The 20,691-nt window shown below is 35.3% G+C and overlaps 1 protein-coding gene across 8 annotated transcripts in view; it reads left to right on the top strand.

Annotated features, from left to right (window-relative positions):
• Positions 1-20,691, top strand: part of EXOC6B (exocyst complex component 6B) — a 470,364-nt gene that overhangs the window by 213,675 nt on the left and 235,998 nt on the right. For all 8 annotated transcript variants that reach the window (XM_084901284.1, XM_084901290.1, XM_084901283.1 and 5 more), the window contains 3 exons: positions 16,228-16,311; positions 16,645-16,691; positions 17,954-18,074. In XM_084901284.1, coding sequence (XP_084757410.1) covers positions 16,228-16,311; positions 16,645-16,691; positions 17,954-18,074 — 252 coding nt within the window. The remainder of the gene's footprint in view (positions 1-16,227; positions 16,312-16,644; positions 16,692-17,953; positions 18,075-20,691) is intronic.

Raw genomic sequence — 20,691 nt, 5'->3', positions numbered from 1 at the left:
TACTGTGTGTTTTTAAAAGTATAATTTGTAACCATTAAAATGTGCAGATTTAAAATGTGTAGCTTTCTGGGTTTTAACACATGTGTACACTTGTATAAGTGCCACCCAAATCAGGATATAAAACATTTCCAGCTCCCACGGAAGTTCCTTCTTACCCCTTTCTAGTTATTATTAGCCTTCTTCTCCCCCAACAATAGAAACTCTTTTTTAAAAAAATATATATTTTATTGATTTTTTTTACAGAGAGGAAGGGAGAGAGATAGAGAGTTAGAAACATCGATGAGAGAGAGTCATCGATCAGCTGCCTCTTGCACGTCCTCTACTGGGAATGTGCCCGCAACCAAGATACATGCCCTTGACCGAAATCGTACCTGGGATCTTTCAGTCCATAGGCCGACACTCTATCCACTGAGCCAAACTTGTTTTAGCTATAGAAACTCTTCTGATTTCTATCCCCATAGATTAGTTTTGCCTGTTCTTGAACTTTATATGCTTATAGTCATATAATATGTGTTCTTTTGTATCTAGCTTCTTTTCCATAACATAATGTCTTTGAGATCTGCTGTAGCATGTATGGGTAGTTTGATCTTTTTTATTGTGGGATGGTTTTTCATTTTAGGAATATTGATAGACATTTGGGTTTTTCTAGTCTGTGGCTAATGATGAATCAAACTTCTATGACATTCTTATACAAGTATTTTAATTGGACCTAGATGCTCTTTTCTCTTGAAAAAAATATCTGAGACCAGAACATTCTAGTTATCTTTTTTGTTAGTGATTTCTACAATAGATTTCCAAAGGAGTCATTTAATATACCCTATAGATTTTTATACTTTGAAACTAATGGAGATTTTTATGGTCCAGCATATAGTATAATTTTATAAATGTTAAACCTCTACTTGAAAAGAATACATATTCTTGTTTGATAGAGTGACAACATATGATAGTTTGATTTGCCAATATTTTCTGATTTGGTTCTAACAATATATAATATATAGGAAATAAGTAAGATAATTATATTATAAATGGAGAAGAATTAAGATGTAAAGGGAAATAAGGTTTCTCTACTTCCCTGGAACTGGGAAAATGGCGGTATCAATAACCAATGCGAAGTTAAATCATGTATATGATATGTTATATATATATATATATATATATATATATATATATATATATATGTAATGTAATGCCTAAGTCATATGTATACGTGTGTGTGTGTGTGTGTGTATACCAACAAGAATGTTGTATAAAGAGATAAACTTCAAAACACTATCTATAATAATAAAAGCATAATATGCTAATTAGACCAGGCAGCCGAATGTCCTTCCGGATGACTTCCTGACAAAGCCAGGGCTGCGAGGACTGAGGCAAGCCGCTGTGGCTGCGAGGGCCGAGCCCCTTACATTAATTTCATGAATCGAGCCTCTCGTCTATAATAATAAAGTATAATATGCAAATCGACTAAATGACTGAACAGCAGAACGTCTGTCCAGATGACCTTCCCTAGGATCATGCTATGACACATACTGGCACCAGGCCAGCCAAAGTGGGTGCGATGTATTGGTGGGGGGGTCCCACCATTGCCCCACAGAGGGAGGCCCAGGCCACCTGCTGGCAGGGTGATCTGTCAGAGGGTGGGGGGAAGGGAGAGGCCAGCTGCTCCATCCGCTTGCTGCCCCCACCACCCACCCCAGTTCCCCATTCACCATTGGGTGATCAGAGCCTGCCAGGTGAAAGGGACTGAGAGGTGGTTGGTGCAACTCATAGTGACTGATCTAGTGGTTGTTCTGGTCGTTCTGCCATTAGGGTCAATTTGCATATTACCCTTTTATTATATAGGATAGTGCTGGAAGTTCTAGCCAGTGTAGTAAGATAAGGAAAGGAGATAAAAGGCATACAGATTGGAAAGGAAGACATGTAACTGTCCTATTTGCAAATAACATGATTGTTTATGTTGAAGATTCCAAAGAATCAAAATAAAACCACCTGTAAGTGAATATAGCAAGGTGGCAGGATACAAGCTATACCACGAGTTGTATTCCTGTATACTAGCAATGAACATATAGATACCAAAATTAAAAATACAATACCATTTATGATCACTAAAAATATATGCTTATGTATAAATCTAAAAACACATGTATAGGGTTTTTGTATGCTGAAGACTACAGAATGCTGATGGATGAAACTAACAAAGATGCAAATACTTGGGAAGACAAGCTGTTCATGATTAGAAGACTCAGCACACTAGAGATATCAATTTTTCCCAAGTTGACACACAAATTTAATGAAATTCCTATCAAAATCCCCCAAATTTTTATAGATATGGACAAGATTATTCTAAAATTTTATATGGAAAGGTAAAGAAATTAGAATAATGAAAACAATTTTGAAAAAGAAGAATAAAGTGGAGACATCAATGTACACAATTTCAAGATTTATTACATAGCTACAGTAATCAAGACTGTGTGGAGGGATAGTTGGGACAGAGTAGGGAACCCAGAAACAGACTCGCAAAAGTATTTGACAGAATTGCAAAAGCTGTTCAATAAATGGTCCTGGAACAATTGGATATTCATAGGCTAAAATTCACTTAAAATGGATCATGACTGAAATGTCAGGTGCAAAACTACAAAACTTTTAGGAAAGCATAGGAAACCTCACAATCGAGGGATAGACAAAGAGTTTTTAGACTTTATTCCAAAAGCACTCACCATAAAAAAGAAAAATTGGTAAATTGTAACTTATCAAAATTAAACAATTTTGCTCTATAAAAGACTCTGTTAAGAGGATGAAGAGATAAGCTACAGAGTGGGAGAAAATATTTGCAAACTTCATATCTAAAAGGCTTTTCTTTCAGAGCCCCCAAATCGAACAATGCAGTTAGGATATAGGCAAAAGACAGAAGGAAACAATTCACCAAGGCAGATCCACAGGTGGCAAATAAGCACATGAAAACACATTTGTTCAGCATCATTAGCCATTAGAGGAATTAAAATTAAAGCCACAATGAGCTCTATCAGAAGAGTGATGACATCGAAGGCCAGGCAGCGTGCTGGTGGGAATGGAAAATGCTGGAATCACTCTGGAAAAGAGGGAATTTCTTATAAAACTAAGGTTGCAACTGCCATATGACCAAGCAGTAGTATTCCTGGGCTTTTATCTCAGAGAAATGAAAACTCAGTGCAGATACCCCGTTGCCCCGAAAATAAGACAGTGTCTTATATTAATTTTTTCTCCCAAAGTTGCGCTAGGTCTTATTTTCAGGGGATGTCTTATCTTTCCATGCTCTAGGTCTTATTTTTGGAGGATGTCTTATTTTCGGGGAAACACGGTATTTTCTATACACGAATGTTGATAGCAGCTTTATTCATAATAGCCCCAAACTGGAAACAACCCTGATGCCCTTCAGTAGGTGAGCGGTTATAAACTGTAGTACATTTATACCATACCATGGACTGATACTAATTATAAAGGAGATATATACAACAACCTGTATGACTCTTCAGAGATTTATGCTGAGTAAATGAGCCAACTTCAAAAGGTTACATACTAAAAAATTCCATTTATGTAACATTCTTAAAATGACACAATTATAGTAATGGCGAACAGAGTGATGCTTGCCAAAGATTAAGTAGGGGTTTGGAAATGAGGGAAGTGGGAATGGTTATGAAAAGGAAACGAGGGATTCTTATAGTTTTGGAAATGCTCATCTTCCCTGTTGATAACCTGCTTGTTGATAACCTGGCTGATTATACTTTTGAAAATGTTTACTATTGCAAGAGCTGCATAAGGCACATGGCAGCTGTCTATTATTTCTATTAACTGATGTGAATCCACAGTTCTCTCATAGCGAAATGTTTAATTTTAAAAATTGGCATTTTATTCAACTTTTCATTTTCTTTTTTCCTCTTGTTTTACATACTTTTTAAAAAATACCAAATGTTGGTCTAATGTTTGTTGTTCATTTGTCTGTTTTTAGAAAATCTGCCTATTTTTCTATCTAAAGCTCAGTATGACAGATTTTTATTGTTAGATTCTAAATTTTCAGTTTCTGTAAAGCATTTGTAACTGAGGGCCGGGAGGAGGGACACCATAGATTTATTTATACAAAATTTCCCCAATCCTCATTTAACTGTATAAAGGGCTGGTTTTGGGGGCTATGTGTGGCAAATTTCATTTTGAAATGCAGGGAGCAGCCATGTGTCTTTAATAAAACAGCTGTTACATATATTTATGTATCATAAAAATAATGTATATAGCTCTTTCAGTTTATGAAAGTACTACTTCTATTGAACCTCAGATTTTGTGCTTTTCCTATGTTGGTTTCCTTTATACGTTTAGGAAGTCACTTAAAAGCTATATTCCTGATTCTTTTGGTAAAAAATCCTGTACTGTACCTTCTGGGAAGCCAGTGCTTTTTATTGTGAGGACTATTAATAACATCATTGCCTTCATCTCCATGAAGTGATTGTGTGGAGCAACTGTGAGATGCTGGTTTTATATGTATTTACATTTTTAGACGCCACATTTTCCTACTAGCTCTTTGATAATTGTTCAGAGACCATATTCCTTTTGGCCATGTGAAACAAATGAATAGATTTTTGGGAAAATTTTAAACTTTCAAATTGTGAAGTGCTTTAACAGTTTAAAAGATGGACAGGTGTGAGTTAGAAGAGACTTCCCTTAAAAACTTACAAGTATGAAATTGGGCAGTTGAATAATAATTTTGAAAAACTATCAACATTGATAATTGTTCTTTGGAGAAAATTAAAAAAGCCTCATTATTTCACTAGGTAAAGGAATGATTTTCCTTCTTGTCATGTGTAGACACCCAACTTACTAAGAATTTTTGGTGTCTCATTGTTGGGCAATTAATTTGGTGTACTTTTTTGCTTACATATTCTTGGATTTTCTGGTATTATAAGAGACAACCCTATAAAATGATGGATGGGAGTGTTTATTATATTCAAATCTTAATGCCTTTTTCCTTAATAGAAAAATCACATGCATTTTAATTATTTTGTATTAAAAACTGTTACATATTAAAATTCTCTTGTGAAGATGGATATTAGCTGGACCTATTTGGGGTAATCATGCATAATATATGTAAATAAAACCATCATGTTATACTCGTTAAGCTTATGCAAATATCTATCTATCTATCTATATATATCTATATATATATATATATATATATCAATTAATTTTCAATAAATCTGGAAAATATGAAAAAATAAAATTCTCTTGCTAAATATCCACAAATTGATTAAATCATATAATTGTATTACAATATAATAATGGCACATTAAGGTACATGATTATTTGCAGATTATTCAAGTTAGGGTTTCTCTAACAAAAGGGACATTTATCTTAAAAGTGAAATCCAAATTTTTCTCTGATTAATTACCTTAGTCATAGAGGAAGTCTGGGTGTTTGTTCTAACCAGGTATCTAGGTTGTAATTTTAAGCACTTTGGTTTGCGAAGCATGATTAAGACACTGTTCCCTTTGAGGTTTACCCTTTTGCTTCTATGATTCAACTGTTTATCATCTTGGGTCAAAGGTTATAAAAAGTAGTCATCAATTAAAGCTTTATTGGTTGTAATTGGAAATGCTATGAAAGGAGCCAGCCAAACTGAATTTGATAATAAAAGACTCTTTGTTAAAATATTTAATAAATTAACACTCTCTCTTGGAAGGGGGAAGCTAATTACAAAGCCCTAGATTGTTAATCATAATGTTTACTCTTTTCAAAAGCACAGACTCAGCTACTCCATAATCATTAGACATCAGATTTCTTTCTTTTTTCTTTTCTTTTAATTCCTACAGACTCTGTCATTCCCGGAGGGGATGTTCTTTTCTGTGGCTCAGGCTGGGGATATGGCAGAAGGAGGAAATGCCAAGACAAACATAAGTTATAAGGGCCATCTTAAAAATAAACAGCACTCTGTTAGAAGGTCAGATTGCCTTTGGCGTTTTCAAAAAGGACCAGATATTTATGTAGATTTATTTTGTAGGCTAATTGAATGGTATCAAGAATTGAGCATATCTATTTTTTTGTGTGTGTGTTTTTAAGGTGTTTTAACAGTGTTGTGGTTCTTGAATTTTAGACACTTTTCAAAGCCCTGTTATAGGGAAGGGGAGCTGAGACACATACTGCCATCACAGCTCTTGAATGCTCATGTTTCTAGGTTTAAGCAGTAGGGGGCATCTTGGGTTTGTTCTTTACACATGTTTCTATAGTCTAATCTTTAGGGCAGTTCTAATGAAAGAAAATCCTGCTTTGGACCTGCTGTGCAAATTAGCCATATGGTGAAGTGTAATATCCCGCTGCATGTCATTATGGGGCCCTATGAAAAGTGTTCCCCTTTTCACATGGAAGCAAATTAAAATGGCCCTTTCAGGTTTTTTCCCCTTTAAATAAACCCCCCCAAAAACTCTGAATAAACCTGTCTTCACCTGGAAGCCGGGACAGTTAAAAGGGAGTTCTCCAGCTGCAGTCAGGGTGGTGAAATTACAGGCTTTGCCCAAGACCAAATGGAAATATTGCTTCCTGTAGGCAGAGCTGAAAGAACAATGGTATGTGCTTCCCTTCTTTCATTTTTCCCTCCCTTGTTTTTTTGTGTATTTGTCTTTAGCTGCTTCTCAATCCAAGGGTTACTTTTCTGCTATTGTGATTGATTAGATGGAATTGGCCCATTCTCCAGTAGACTCCATATCAATCTTTCCCTGGAGAGACCCACTAGATGAAGGGCTGTTTAGCCAAATAATTGCACAGTAAATATTTAAGGGAGAGGATAGGTTTGTCCCCCTTTGCCTATTGTATAGACACATTACTCATAGGAAGTAGCATTGTCCCAGCGTGAGTTTTTCTTCCTTCTTCAAAACTAGCATGTAGATTCCACTAATGTTTGGTGGCATATAGGGCTTAGGAATCGTATGAAAGGTTTAGGGTGTCTGTGCATGGTACACATTATTACCTTTTATGAAGACAGATCAATGGAAAGGTCTTTCATTTGGCCTCCCACACCCTCCCTCAAGAGCAAGGTCCTGATTTATTTGATTACTAGTGCACATTTGTAATTTGTAGTAGCTAAAATTTGACTTTTGAGCTTTTACAAACAAACAAAACAAGCCTCTTTCATTTGCCCACACTGAGTGGCAATACTGTGTTTTCTATGTTTCTATCCAGAAAGTGTCTAGACACACAAGCAATTAAAGTTGTCACTTATGTTTTTATTTTTAAACATTTATTCTAAACCTTGTTCCTTCTGGCATTTGCCTGAGAGCTTGTAGCATGTGTTTGAAGAAAGGGAGGTGGAACAGTGTTGTGCAATAGAAGTGGACCATATGAAATTATGTTGTTTGAGGAAAGATTTTTGCATGCGAAGGTCAGTGAGAAGAATGTGTACAATATGATCTGATTTATATGTGTGTTAACATACTGTACATATGTGTGTATGTGAAATATCTATTTAGAATAGGAAAAGGTCTGTGAGGGAGTATATTAAAAACAGTAGTTTTCTCCAGGTGATGTGGCTTATGAATGACTTATTTTTTTCTTTTTGCCTGATCTTTATTGTCTGTTTTTTTCTAAGGCACACATTTTAATTTTGTAATTAATAATAATGTAAAAAGAGATATACAACAAAGAAAACACAGCTAAAAGCAAAATATTTTAAAAATCCCAAACAATTTCTGGCATAGCCTGAGAAGTGGGTCATTTCCTGGTAAAAATCTAGTGCTGGATTTAATGACTAGACTTAGGGAACTGTCAATGGCTTTTGGAGCACTTGACTATTAGCACCCTTCTCCAAGTTTATCACTTAAAAAATCATATAATATTTAAATCAGATATGAATTTAGAGGATAAAGTACTCAGTAAATTGAAGAAGAGATTAACACTCCCTGGAGAATATTTCTTTCTCTTGTTTTAGCATTAAGTAAAAATAGGATGTATTCTGTGGTCATTTAGTTTTTCTTAGTTGTTCTATAAGTGAATGGAAAGCATTTGCTGTAGAGATTTCTTTATAATGCAAATTCTAGTATTTAGGTTAAATTTCAGATGGGATGTACACATTTAACATAGAAAATATTAAATGAAGTCTTGTTTGGCTTCTAAGTTTTTCTTAGCATTTACTAAAATACTATGGATGCATAAAAGCCTGGAAACTTATAAAAACATTAATAAATGAGGATGATAATTAACATTGCATTGTCTGAATTTGAATAAGATTTGCTCTAACTTTAGGGCTGCTTGAATGGATTGAAAAGTCCAAGTAGTACAGTGATGTGTGTTTTGCTGCCCTAAACAGAGCAAACTTTATTTTTATTTATTTATTTTTAAAAATATATTTTATTGATTTTGTACAGAGAGGAAGGGAGAGAGATAGAGAGCTAGAAACATAGATGAGAGAGAGTCATCGATCAGCTGCCTCTTGCACACCCCCTACTGGGGATATGCCCGCAACCAAGGTACATGCCCTTGACCGGAATCAAACCCGGGACCCTTCAGTCCCCAAGCTGACGCTCTATCCATTGAGCCAAACCAGTCTCGGCAACAGAGCAAACTTTAAAAAGTCAGAAGACACTTTATCTCTTTTCCATACATATCTGTACGCCTTTTTGCTTGAACATGCAATCCTGAACTGTTGTCCACCTCTGTATGCATGGATTCTCCTTTTGAAGGCTTCTAGACTGTGGGGTGAGGTGGGGGAGAGGAACTTTGGTGGCAGCCCAGTTCCTTCTGTGCTGCAGAATACTTAATAGTGCTTATACAAGAACACAGATCAGAATACCTTATATAATTGTGATTTTCATTCACTTTAAGAAGTTCAGAGAGTTTAACATGAGAGCAGTGTGGTAGGAGAATGTTTATCCATATTTCATGAACCTAGTAGACCAATTGCTTTCTAGACACGAGAATCAGTTTGTGGATAGTCTTTGAAACAGCTTTGGACCTGCGCACATCATATTGCTATAAATTGCCACTCCCATAAGGATATTTGATCTACAGCCAGATGAGTGGTGAGTAGGCCAAAGGCAAACCACAAACCAAATCTGTGGTCCAGAAAGTGTTCCTGTTGTTCAAAATAGAGCAATTGGGAAAATGAAACAATACAAAGCAAAATTTGAGATCTGAAAAATCATACAGAATGAAAAAGGACAAGGAACATTATTCTAAAAAGTTCAGAAGAAACATGATTCTAAAAATCATTTTCTATAAGAACCAAAAGAAAATTTTAGAAAATTGTTCGGTATGAAGAAGTATTAATAATCTCTATGAAACAGGAACAAAATTATTTAAAAGACTACAATGGCCCCATGGAGATAGAAAACCAACAAGATAAGTAGGAATAATTACAAAGAAATGATTTTTGTAATAGCAGATAAAGTATAAATATGAAAATGAAGTCTTAAAAGAAAATATTGATTAATATTTTATTCACGGTTTTAATTATTTATTCAAAGACATGTATATTGAATGCCATTTACGTGCCAGGCATGGCATATGGGCTGGGAACACAACAATAAATAAGATAAACAAAAAACTTGTTTTCATGGAGCTTGCATCCAAATGAAATGGCACAAACTAGAAAACAGCATTATCAGATGGAGATATGTGCTACGCAATGAATTGAAAGAGGGTAATTATGTGTTAGGCATCACTTTCCATTTTAAATTGAGTAGTAGAAAAATCTTCAAATAGTTGGCAGTTAAAGTAATATTTTAATTATAAGAGAGAGGCAGACTTTTTGTGTGTGTGTGTGTCGCTTGGGATTCTTGTGTTAGGTTCTTTTGTACTTTCATTCTACAGATATTCCTTAGATTATCTCATTTTCTGCTAGGCTTCAGTTACCATCTCTCTGCTAATGATTCTGCAATCCATAACAGTAGCCTAGCTCTTTCCCCTGAGCTGTAGACACAATTACGCCTCCTTCCACACACTTAGCACTTGAAACTCACAAACTAAACATGTTCAGTATCCCTAGATACAGTCAATTCTTGTTATTCATGGTAGTTCTGTCCTATAACGTCACTGTAAACACTGAGTTAATGAATACTGAACCAGTGTACCTAGGGAAATAGAGGGTTATGTTTCTGTGAGCTTCTGATCACAACATTTTCATCAGCCAATCAATTCATAACCATGTTTTATATGTATTTCTCTTTAAAGGCACACTATTCAATATATATTGCTGATTCATTAATATTGAATTCATAGCCAACAACATTATAACTGATGCCTGAATGAAGCTTATCTAAAATATGTGTTTTCTCCATAAGGCACATCTTGCCTTATTATTATTTTTTAAAATATATTTTATTGATTTTTTACAGAGAGGAAGGAAGAAGGAGAGAGAGTTAGAAACATCAATGAGAGAGAAACATCAATGAGCTGCCCGCAACCAAGGTCTGTGCCCTTGACCAGTATTGAACCTGGGACCCTTGAGTCCGCAGGCCGGCACTCTATCCACTGAGCCAAACTGGTTAGGGCACCTTATTATTTTTTTATTTTTTATTTTATTTTATTATTTTAAAAAATTTTTCTTTAAAAAATATATTTTATTGATTCTTTACAGAGAGGAAGGGAGAGAGATAGAGAGCTAGAAACGTCGATGAGAGAGAAACATCCACCAGCTGCCTCTTGCACACCCCCTACCGGGGATGTGCCCGCAACCAATGTACATGCCCTTAACCGGAATCAAACTTGGGACCTTTCAGTCCACAGGCCGAAGCTCTACCACTGAGCCAAACCGGTTTCAGCCTTATTATTTTTTTAATTTACCTTTATTGTTGATAATACTACAGATGTCCTCTGTATTTCTGTTATTCCCCCTGCCCCCATTGGCCCCCTATAGACCACACAGGCCCCTCCTAGGCCTTCATCAGATTATTGTTTGTGTCTATGGGCTATGCATATTAAGTTCCCAGGCTAATCTCTGCCCTCCCACATCCCAATCCTGCCTTCCCTCTGAAATTCATCAGTCTGTTTTATGCTTCTAAGCCTTTGGATCTATTTTGTTCATTAGATTCCACATATGAGTGAGATCATGTGATACTTACCTTTCTCTGACTGGCTTATTTTGCTTAGCATAATACTCTCCAGGGCCATCTAAGCTGTAAATGGTAAGAGTCCCTTCTTCTTCTTCTCCTCCTTCTCCTCCTCCTCCTTCTTCTTCTTCTTCTTCTCCTCCTTTTCCTCCTCCTTCTCCTCCTCCTTCTTCCCCTCCTCCTTCTCCTCCTCCTTCTTCCTTCTTCTTTCTTCTTCTTCCTTCTTCTTCCTTCTTCTTCTTCTTTCTTCTTCTTTCTTCTTCTTCTTCTTCTTCTTCTTCTTCTTCTTCTTCTTCTTCTTCTTCTTCTTCTTCCTCCTCCTCCTCCTCCTCCCCCTCCTCCTCCTCCTCCTCCTCCTCCTCCTCCTCCTCCTCCTCCTTCTTCTTCTTCTTCTTCTTCTTCTGCCACATAGTATTCCATTGTGTAAATGTACCACAGCTTTTTTTTTTTTTTTTTTTTTGGATTGATTTTTTACAGAGAGGAAGGGAGAGAGATAAAGAGCTAGAAACGTCAATGAGAGAGAAACATCGACCAGCTGCCTCTTGCACACCCCCTACTGGGGATGTGCCCGCAACCAAGGTACATGCCCTTGACCGGAATTGAACCCGGGAACTTTCAGTCCGCAGGCCGATGCTCTACCACTGAGCCAAACCGGTTTCGGCTGTACCACAGCTTTTTATCCACTCATCTGCTGATGGGCACTTAGGCTGTTTCCCAATCTAAGCTATTGTAAATTATGCTGATATGAACATAGAGTTGCATCTAATTTTTTTTTTTTAATGGTGTTTTGGGTTTCCTAGGATATATTACTAGAAGTGGGATCACTTGGTCAAATGGGAGTCCCATTTTTAATTTTTTGAAGAAACTTCATACTGTTTTCCACGTGGCTGCACCAGTCTGCATTCCCACCAGCAGTGTACTAGGGTTCCTTTTTCTCCACATCCTGACCAACACTTGTGTTTGTTGATGGTAGCCATTCTGACAGGTGTGAGGTGCTACCTCATTGTTGTTTTAATTTGTATCCCTCTGATGATTAGTGATGTTGAGAATTTTTTCATATGTTTCTTGGCCATTTGTATGTCCTCTTTGGATAAGTGTGTGTTTAGTTCCTCTGCCCATATTTTGATTGAATTGTTTGTCTTCCTTTTGTTGAGTTGTATGAGTACGTTATATATTTTGAAAATTAACCCTTTATCAGCTATATCATTGGCAAATATGTTCTACTCCTTAAACTAATATAATGTTATATGGCAATTATATCTCAATTTTAAAAAAAAGAAGCACAAAATATGTGGCACTAGATAGACTCTGAAAAGGATAGTTGTTTATAGTGTGTAAAGAAAAATAAGAAGGCAGAGCATTGGTTTGTTCAGCCTCAGCCAGGTACGTGTGTATCAGGTAACTCAAATTTTTTACTACTTTGCACACATCCCTAAATGATCATGAACGAGCCACAAGAATGGATTTTGAGGTTACAAATAAATTTTAACAAGTAGGCGAATTTACAAATATGGAATCCACTAACAGTATTTGACTGTATATTCCTTCTCTTATGTTTCCTTTCTTATTAAATGACACCACTGTCAAACTGGTTCCCTGTTAGAAACCTCACATCAGCCTTCTTTCCTTCCTGTCCTTTACCATCCATATCCAATCAATCATTGTCTTGTACCTCCTAAATATATGTCAGATTCTGACTGATCTTTTTGTATCTAATTTCCCCTTTCTTTATTCTATGCATTATATTCAACTTCCCGGTGTCGAAAACTCTTATGTCTTTAGAGTTCAAGTCCAAGTATCTCAACCCACAGGTTGAGAACTGCTGCTGTAGAGCCTAAAACTATCGGAAAACACAGATACTTACATTATGATTCATTAAAAGTAGCAAAATTACAGTTATGAAGTAGCAACAAAAATAATTTTATGGTTTGGGGTCACCACAACATGAGGAACTATATTGAAGAGTCCTGGCATTAGAAAGGTTGAGAACCATTGCTATAAATTCTGTGAAGGCAGAAGCTATTTCTCAGTGACTATCACATGGTAATATGGCACTGTATAGATAAATGACTTGTTTTTCTGTGATATTGTATGTATTAATTATTTCAAAGCCTTTGGAGTACTGTAATACTAATGACAAAATGATATAAAATGAAAAAAAAATACATCTTTTTACTTGCCTGCCTATTGTTTTGTTTCTATTTTGCTTATGCCTTCAATAGCTTTTGAGGTTTTTTTTAAAAAAGATTAGTGATTGAAGGAGTTTGCAGCTGAAGTGAAAATCTCTACAGTTCACATCTGACATGTTTGTGAGTAGGCAGGCACTTCATCAGTTACTCAGCTGGACTGCTCAGGCATCTGCTTCTCAAATTCCACCTGTAAACACCACCTTGACACAATTGGCAGAGGAAATAGAATAATCAGAGGTGAATGTTTTTTAGCAGCCAATGGGGAAAATCTAACTCATTTTGTAAATGAAGTTGGTCTTTTCTTATGTTTTTATACTATTGAGTGATTATTTGAAAGGCAAAACTGTATCTAGTGTAGAATTAAGTAGAGGACCATGATTTGTTTTTGTATAGAATTTCATCTTGTGTGTTTTCTATCATTTATAAAAAATAGTTAAATTAGTATACTATGGTCTAATTAAAGGCTTTCCCTAAATTCTCAGCTAAGTGTATCTTGGCTCCAAAGCATGTTGCATATGTAACATCACACCAGATTAATAAAGGGCCGTTAGGACTGTGAACCTTAAAATGAAAAGCCCTTCAGTGTGTATAGAATATAATTGACATTTAATAATACCACTATGCCGTGAAATGGTGACAAGTGGGGAATAACTTTAACAAACCAACAGGCAGTTTCCACTTCTTAGTTTTTAAATAGAATAATTTGCTACCCCATTAACTTATGGACTAAGAAAGCCTTAAAATAGCTATCTTCGTGTTTGATTTGATTTTATAGGCAGAAAAACTCAGGTGTGTACAGTTATTATCACTTCAGCATTGTAAAACCTGTGTTTTTAAGTTACACCAGGGTTCAACAAATCATGACCCATGGGCCAATTCCTGTCTCCTGCCTGTTTCTGTATGACCTGTGAACTAAAATGTTTATATTTTTAAATGGTAAAAAAAAATTAAAAGAAGAATGATATTTCATGACTGGTGAAAATTATGTGAAATTCCAATTTCAGTTTCCACAAATACGGTTTATTGGAACCCAACCACACTGATTTATGTGTTGACTATGCTTGTGTTTGCTCTGCAAAGGGGGAGTTAAATAGTTGCAACAAAGACTGTATGATCACCAAGCCTAAACATACTTACTGTCCTGCCCTTTACAGAAAACATTTGGTAGCCCCTAAGCTACACTATTGTGTTTGCATGCTTTAGCACCTTACGTCAAATTCAAAGAAATCATGTTTGGTAAAATTCTTCAGACTTTTGGGGAAGCAAAGGAAACTGAGCTTGGTATTCCAGGATGTTTATACTTTCTCACATGGGCAGGCCTTTTACTTTCTTCACTGATTTATTTAATTTTTAACAGACACCTGCATAGTGGTTATTATTTATCAGACACTGTTCTAAAAGCTTTGTAACTCTTCTAAATCTTCATAACAACTCTGTGTGGTGGGCATCTATACAAATGAGAGAACCATGGTACATCTGTCTGTTAAACCTAAGTAGTCAAATAGTAGAAGTTACATTACTGAAAGGGAAGTTGCATAGCTAGTCCTATGAGTTGTAGAGTAACTAAGGAGCAGAGTCACGGTTTGAATGAAATTGTCTGGTTCCAAAATCATCACTTTTAACCAGTGTGCAATGGTGTCTCTCCCTTTCCACTCTTGTTTATTTAGAGACGTCTTGGATTAAAAGTACTAGTAGAGACGAAACTGGTTTGGCTCAGTGGTAGAGCGTCGGTCTGCAGACTGAAAGGTCCCAGGTTCGATTCCTGTCAGGGGCATGTACGTTGGTTGTGGGGACATCCCCGGTAGGGGGTGTGCAAGAGGCATCTGGTCGATGTTTCTCTCTCATAGACATTTCTAGCTCTCTATCTTTCTCCCTTCCTCTCTGTAAAAAATCAATAAAATATATATTTTTTAAAAAGTACTAGTAGAGTTCAGTTTAAATAAGGGGAGCATCATGTTTTAAAAACTTTGAAATTATGTTAGTTTTCTTGGGCTGCTCTAGCAAACTACTACAAACTAAGTAGCTTAAAACAACAGACATTTGTTCTGTCATATACTTTGGGAGGCTAGAAACCCAAAATCAAGGTGTCAGGAAATCATCCCCCTCTTAGACTCTGGATCGAATCCTTCCTTGATCTTCCTAGCTTCTGGCTGTGGCTGCCTCTGCTTGGTGTTCCTTGGCTTGTAGCCGCACTACTCCATTCTTTGTCTGTGTCACCACATGACTCTCTATTGGTCTCTCTCTGTGTCTTTTCTCCTTTCTTTCGAGGACACCAGTTACACTGGATCGAGGGCCACCCTACTCTAGTATGTCCAGGGAAGGACGTGCATTTTGAGAGGACACTAATCAATATAATCCGGTTCCAGAGTTCTTGAGGCAGCTTTCGTTGCTCTAGCACCTACACTTAAGCCTAGAATTATAAATGAAAAGGGGAAACTATGCACCAAGAATTTCCAGGGTTTTTCCCTTCCTTTCCCTTTTATGTTAATTCTGTGCTAGAATATATTTTACCTGGAAAAACTGATTTACTGTCCTCAGTTCTTACCTTTTTCCTGCCTCTCTTTGGCCCTTTGCTCATGATTCAGTTTTATTCTAGACACTTTTTCTTGAGGAATGTTCTTTAAGGTTTTTTAAGGAACATTTTCTCAACTCATTGTAACCTATGAGAATGTTGGTTTGTCTTTATCCTTGTGAATTTGTGATAGTTGATTCAGAAACCAGCTTTATTGTTTTTGACGGTGATCTCTGGTAGTTTCCTCTTAAAAATCTTTTGTATCCATCCCTACAGGACTTGTAAGTAAGGTTCCACAAATGGTAATAGTTATTTTTATTTTTTCTATGATTACTGTAATGGTTAAAACAGCATATTTTGAGAAATGCGGGGATGCCTCAGTTCCAGACCTGGGAGTTTTTCTTTTCTCATAAAATACTAGAATAATTGGTCCAATTGTGTCAATTTATTTCCTTCCATTTATTTACAGGGTGCCCGGGAAACATTTGAGAACTATTACCGAAAGCAGAGGCGAAAACAGGCCCGTTTGGTGCTCCAGCCTCCGTCTAACATGGTAGGATCCCCACCTTTATTCTCCTCACCCTTTTACTTTCCTGGTATCTTTTAGTTACTTTGCATATGTGCTTAGAAAATTTTTTTACATCGTTAGTTTGAGACCACTTTTGATGAATGTAAGAAAATGGCAACTCTAACATCTGTTGATTATCATGTGTCAGGCATTGTCCTAAGTCTCATTTTGTTTTTACTATAACCCTCTAAAGTAGGTACTGTTATTATATTTACCCTATAGTCTTGGGAACTGAATCTTAAAAATTAAAAAGCTGATATTGACTCTGTCTTAATGTATCAAAGCATAAATAACTTTTTCTTTTTTACTTCATTGCAGCATGAAACTTTAGATGGCTACAGGAAGTATTTTAATCAAATTGTAGGGTAGGTATATGCATCTGTGTGTGCATATGTGTGCTTGTGTGGGTGAATGTGTATTATTTGTGAGACTTGGAAAAATAAATCAAGTTTTCATTATTTTTTTAAAATTCTTAAGACAAGATTTTTTTAGTCTTGACTTTCTGATTATTTTAAAGAAATGTCCTACTGGTTTTAAGTTTATATTGTTGCAAAGGACTTTTATGGATAAAGGGAGAAAAACATTATTATATTTGATGTTTTGTTTCTCCATGCTTGGTAAAAGGGAACCAAATAATCAGCAAAAGTTGGCAAACGTTTTCTAAAGTGGCCAGATAGTAAAATATTTTATGCTTACCATGCTGTAAGTTTTTTGTCACAAATGTGTAGTTCTATTGCAATGCAAGAGCAACTGTAGGCCCTACTCAAATGAGTGAGCATGCTGTGTTCCAATAAAACAATATTTATGAAAACACTCAGTTTATACCCTCTTCTAGAGTATCTGTATTAGTATGGAATTGCAGTCCCCAGATGAACATCCCAAATGTAGGCATTTTATTCTAATTGCAGAATATGACTTTGCAGTTAAAAGAAAAGGAAAAAAATTGAGTTGTTCCATGAAATTTTTTAAAGATTAAGATTGTTTCATTATATAATAATTGATATTTTTATTAAAATATTTCATAACTATTCTGTATTTAAAGGATTATTATTTTAATTAGTATGAATATTTAGGCAAGATAGTTGAAAATAATTTTAAATGCATAAAATATAAAAGACTCAGCAGAATGTTAAAAATATGTATGTATTTTTTAAATTGCTGTAAGATGCCTTTTTAATACTTTGCTGAGAAAGTATACTTAAGGACAAGGGTAATTATTTTGATATTTTTTGTTGGGTTCTTAAGATATATGTATTTTACCTTTTATTGTCTTTTTAAAATATGGGCTTTTTAAAATGTACTGATCAGGCTGGTGTTTTTAACATGGTAAAATTATCCTCTTTTACCTATAAACATTTCCTTCCCTTTTAAATAGCTAGATAATATGGTTAACATTTAACAAAAATGTAACCCCAAGTTTTGTAAAAGTGGTTAAGAGGATATCAAGATCAGGAGCATAATACTAGTCTAAGAAATCTGACTTCATTTTCCAGAGAGCTTTCTTTTAGATAAAAAGACTACTATTAACTTAGAATTTAGTGACAGTTCTTAATATTTGTCAAACCCTGGAAATAGTATGCAAACTGTAATTTCTGACAACTGTGCTTTCTCTTTTCCCCAATATTAGCTTTTTTGTGGTTGAAGATCATATTTTACATACGACCCAGGGCTTAGTCAATAGAGCCTACATTGACGAACTATGGGAAATGGCGCTTTCCAAAACCATTGCCGCACTCCGTACCCACTCGGTATGTAAGAAGCCCAAGAGAGGTGCTTACTTCGAGCTTATTATCTATATGCTCTTTAGTGTTTCACTGTTTTAACATAATTATATGTGTAGCATTTGAAATCTGAGGTCAGGGTGCCAGCATGGTGGTTTCTGGTAAGAACTTTCTTCCTGGTTTGCAAATGGCAGCATTTTATTGTGTCCTCACCTGGTCTTTCCTCAGATACTGATATAGCTAATATTTCCTTATCCTTTTGTAAGGACACCAATCCCATTAGATTAGGGCCTCACCTTATTTCATTTGATCGTAATTATCTAAGGCCCCATCTGTAAAAATAGACAGACTGGGGGACACAACATTCAGTTCATAACATCTACTCTTTCCCAACATATTTTGAAGCCCACCTTTATTATATAATAATATGTATACTAAGGTCTGTTTTTAGACTCTATGATTCTCCCTTTCCCTTTCCTTCTCTCAGACTGTCTTGAATCAATACACTGTATTGATTATTTGACATCTGATATATAGTATGGTTTAATTTTTATAGGACATGTGTATTCTCTAAAAATCCTATTTTAAAAATATGCTATCTTATTATTTTTCAAGATTAATTTGAAAATTTCTTTGTCACATTTCTTCCATTTCTTCCCTCCCCTCTATCCCCCAACTTGAACTATAGTCTTATTATAAATTGAATTGGAAATAATTGTTATACTTCACATTCTGATATTTTTCACTAAGAATATATATATTTTTCTTTTACCTGCTTTCATGTTGTTTGGTAAAATATTTTGTATGCTTTCCATCTAAGTCCTATTTTTGGTCCTTTATGGTTTTTTTTTCTTCATATTTTTATCCTCACCTGAGGATTATGTTTATTGATTTTTTTTTTTTAAGAGAGAGAGACAGAGAGAGAGAAACATTGACCCATTGATTTGTTGCCTCCTGCATGCTCCCCAACCAGGGATTGACCAGCAACCTAGGTATGTGCCCTAACCAGTAATCGAATACACAACCAGGGTTCAGGTAATACTTTGAGGAAGGTTCCCCGCTTCCCCCCCAATCATTTTTATGAACCAGTATTACTGTCCTTCTATGGAAATCCTTAATTTTGTTTTTTTATATCTGTTCATTTCAGTGATTTACCCATTTTATTTTTTTCCTGGGAAAAGCTGTTTTTCTTTTAGGAAACTTAGATTTCTTCCAAGCAATTTCTTTTCTGTAAAGCAGTGGTCCTTAACTTTTTATATGTGACTGATACATTTGATGAATCCATGTGACAAATTTTATAGGACTCTCTCAGCAGGACAATGTACTCTCTTCGTCATGCAGTTGTATTTGATGTCTGTAAGAACAGGATACTTTCTAAGTGTGCTTATTAAAGTGTATATGTGTGTAGAAAATAATCATAATGGAGTTTCTCATTATAGATTGACTGTATATTCTTTTGAATTGAAGAATAAATGACAAAATGCCCCTCTTCCCCAATAGCTCAGCATAAATCTTCAGAGGGAGAAAGTGGATTAGTAGTAGTTTAGGGCTGGGCCTGGATAGGAGGAGTAAGAACATGATGGCTTAAAGGGCACGGGGTTTTTTGTTCTTTTTTTTGAGGTGAAGAAAATATTCTAAAATTGGACTTTAAGTTTATGCATATCTATCAACATGCAAAAAACTAATAACCAATGAATTATGTACTTTAAATGGGAGACCTGTGTGGTATAGGAATTATATCTCAGGAGAGCTATTAAAAAATAAGTTAGGCCCTAACTGGTTTGGCTCAGTGCATAGAATGTCAGCCTAGGGTTCCAGGTTCAATTCTGGTCAAGGGCATGTACATTGGTTGTGGGCACATCCCCAGTAGGGAGTGTGCAGGAGGCAGCTGAATCGGTGTTTCTCTCTCATGTATGTTCCTAAGTCTCTATCCCTCTTCCTTCCTCTTTGTTAAAAAAAACCATCAAAAAAAAAAAAAACCCAGTAAAATATATTTAAGAAAAAATAAGTTAGCATTACCCTCATTTACTCACTTAACCATTTTATCCTTTATGAGACAAAGTAGTTGATGCCACACATGCTAATTCTATTTCATGATACTATTTATAGTTTATATTATTCAGCAAGCCAAGCAAAATAAAAATGACTCCAATATTAAAACAAATCTCAAAACAAACTCTACATCTGAGTTACTATGTTTTTTGTTTATCAGAAATCATATATATATGTAACTTTCTGTGTCACTGTTTAAAACTGCTCTTTTGCTTTTTCATTTGAATTTTTAGTCATTGTATAATTTGAAAATGTTTCAAAAATATAGTTCAGGTACTAATGTATGTAATAGTCTCATGCTGATTTCAAAATAATAAAGGTCTTATACAATCGTCTCACTTAGAATTCAAATTTAGTAATATATTAAAAGAATAATATGCTTACACAAAGAAGTTCATATCAGTAATAACTTAATATTAAATATGCTAATATAATTGCTAATATGACTGTTAGTATGTATGATAAACAGATAATCTGATAATACTGAAAAGGTATTTTTAAGATTCAACATTATGCAATAGTATAATTCTTTATAGTTCAAAATGCTTATTTTTATAGATATAAAATATTGCTTATTTTTTCTTCTTAGTAG

This window comes from Pipistrellus hanaki (assembly GCF_964339955.1).
Source record: "Pipistrellus hanaki genome assembly, chromosome: 12".
Taxonomy (NCBI): domain Eukaryota; kingdom Metazoa; phylum Chordata; class Mammalia; order Chiroptera; family Vespertilionidae; genus Pipistrellus; species Pipistrellus hanaki.
The sequence above is the reverse complement of the archived record's forward strand: the minus strand, read 5'-3'. Positions and strand labels throughout refer to the sequence as shown.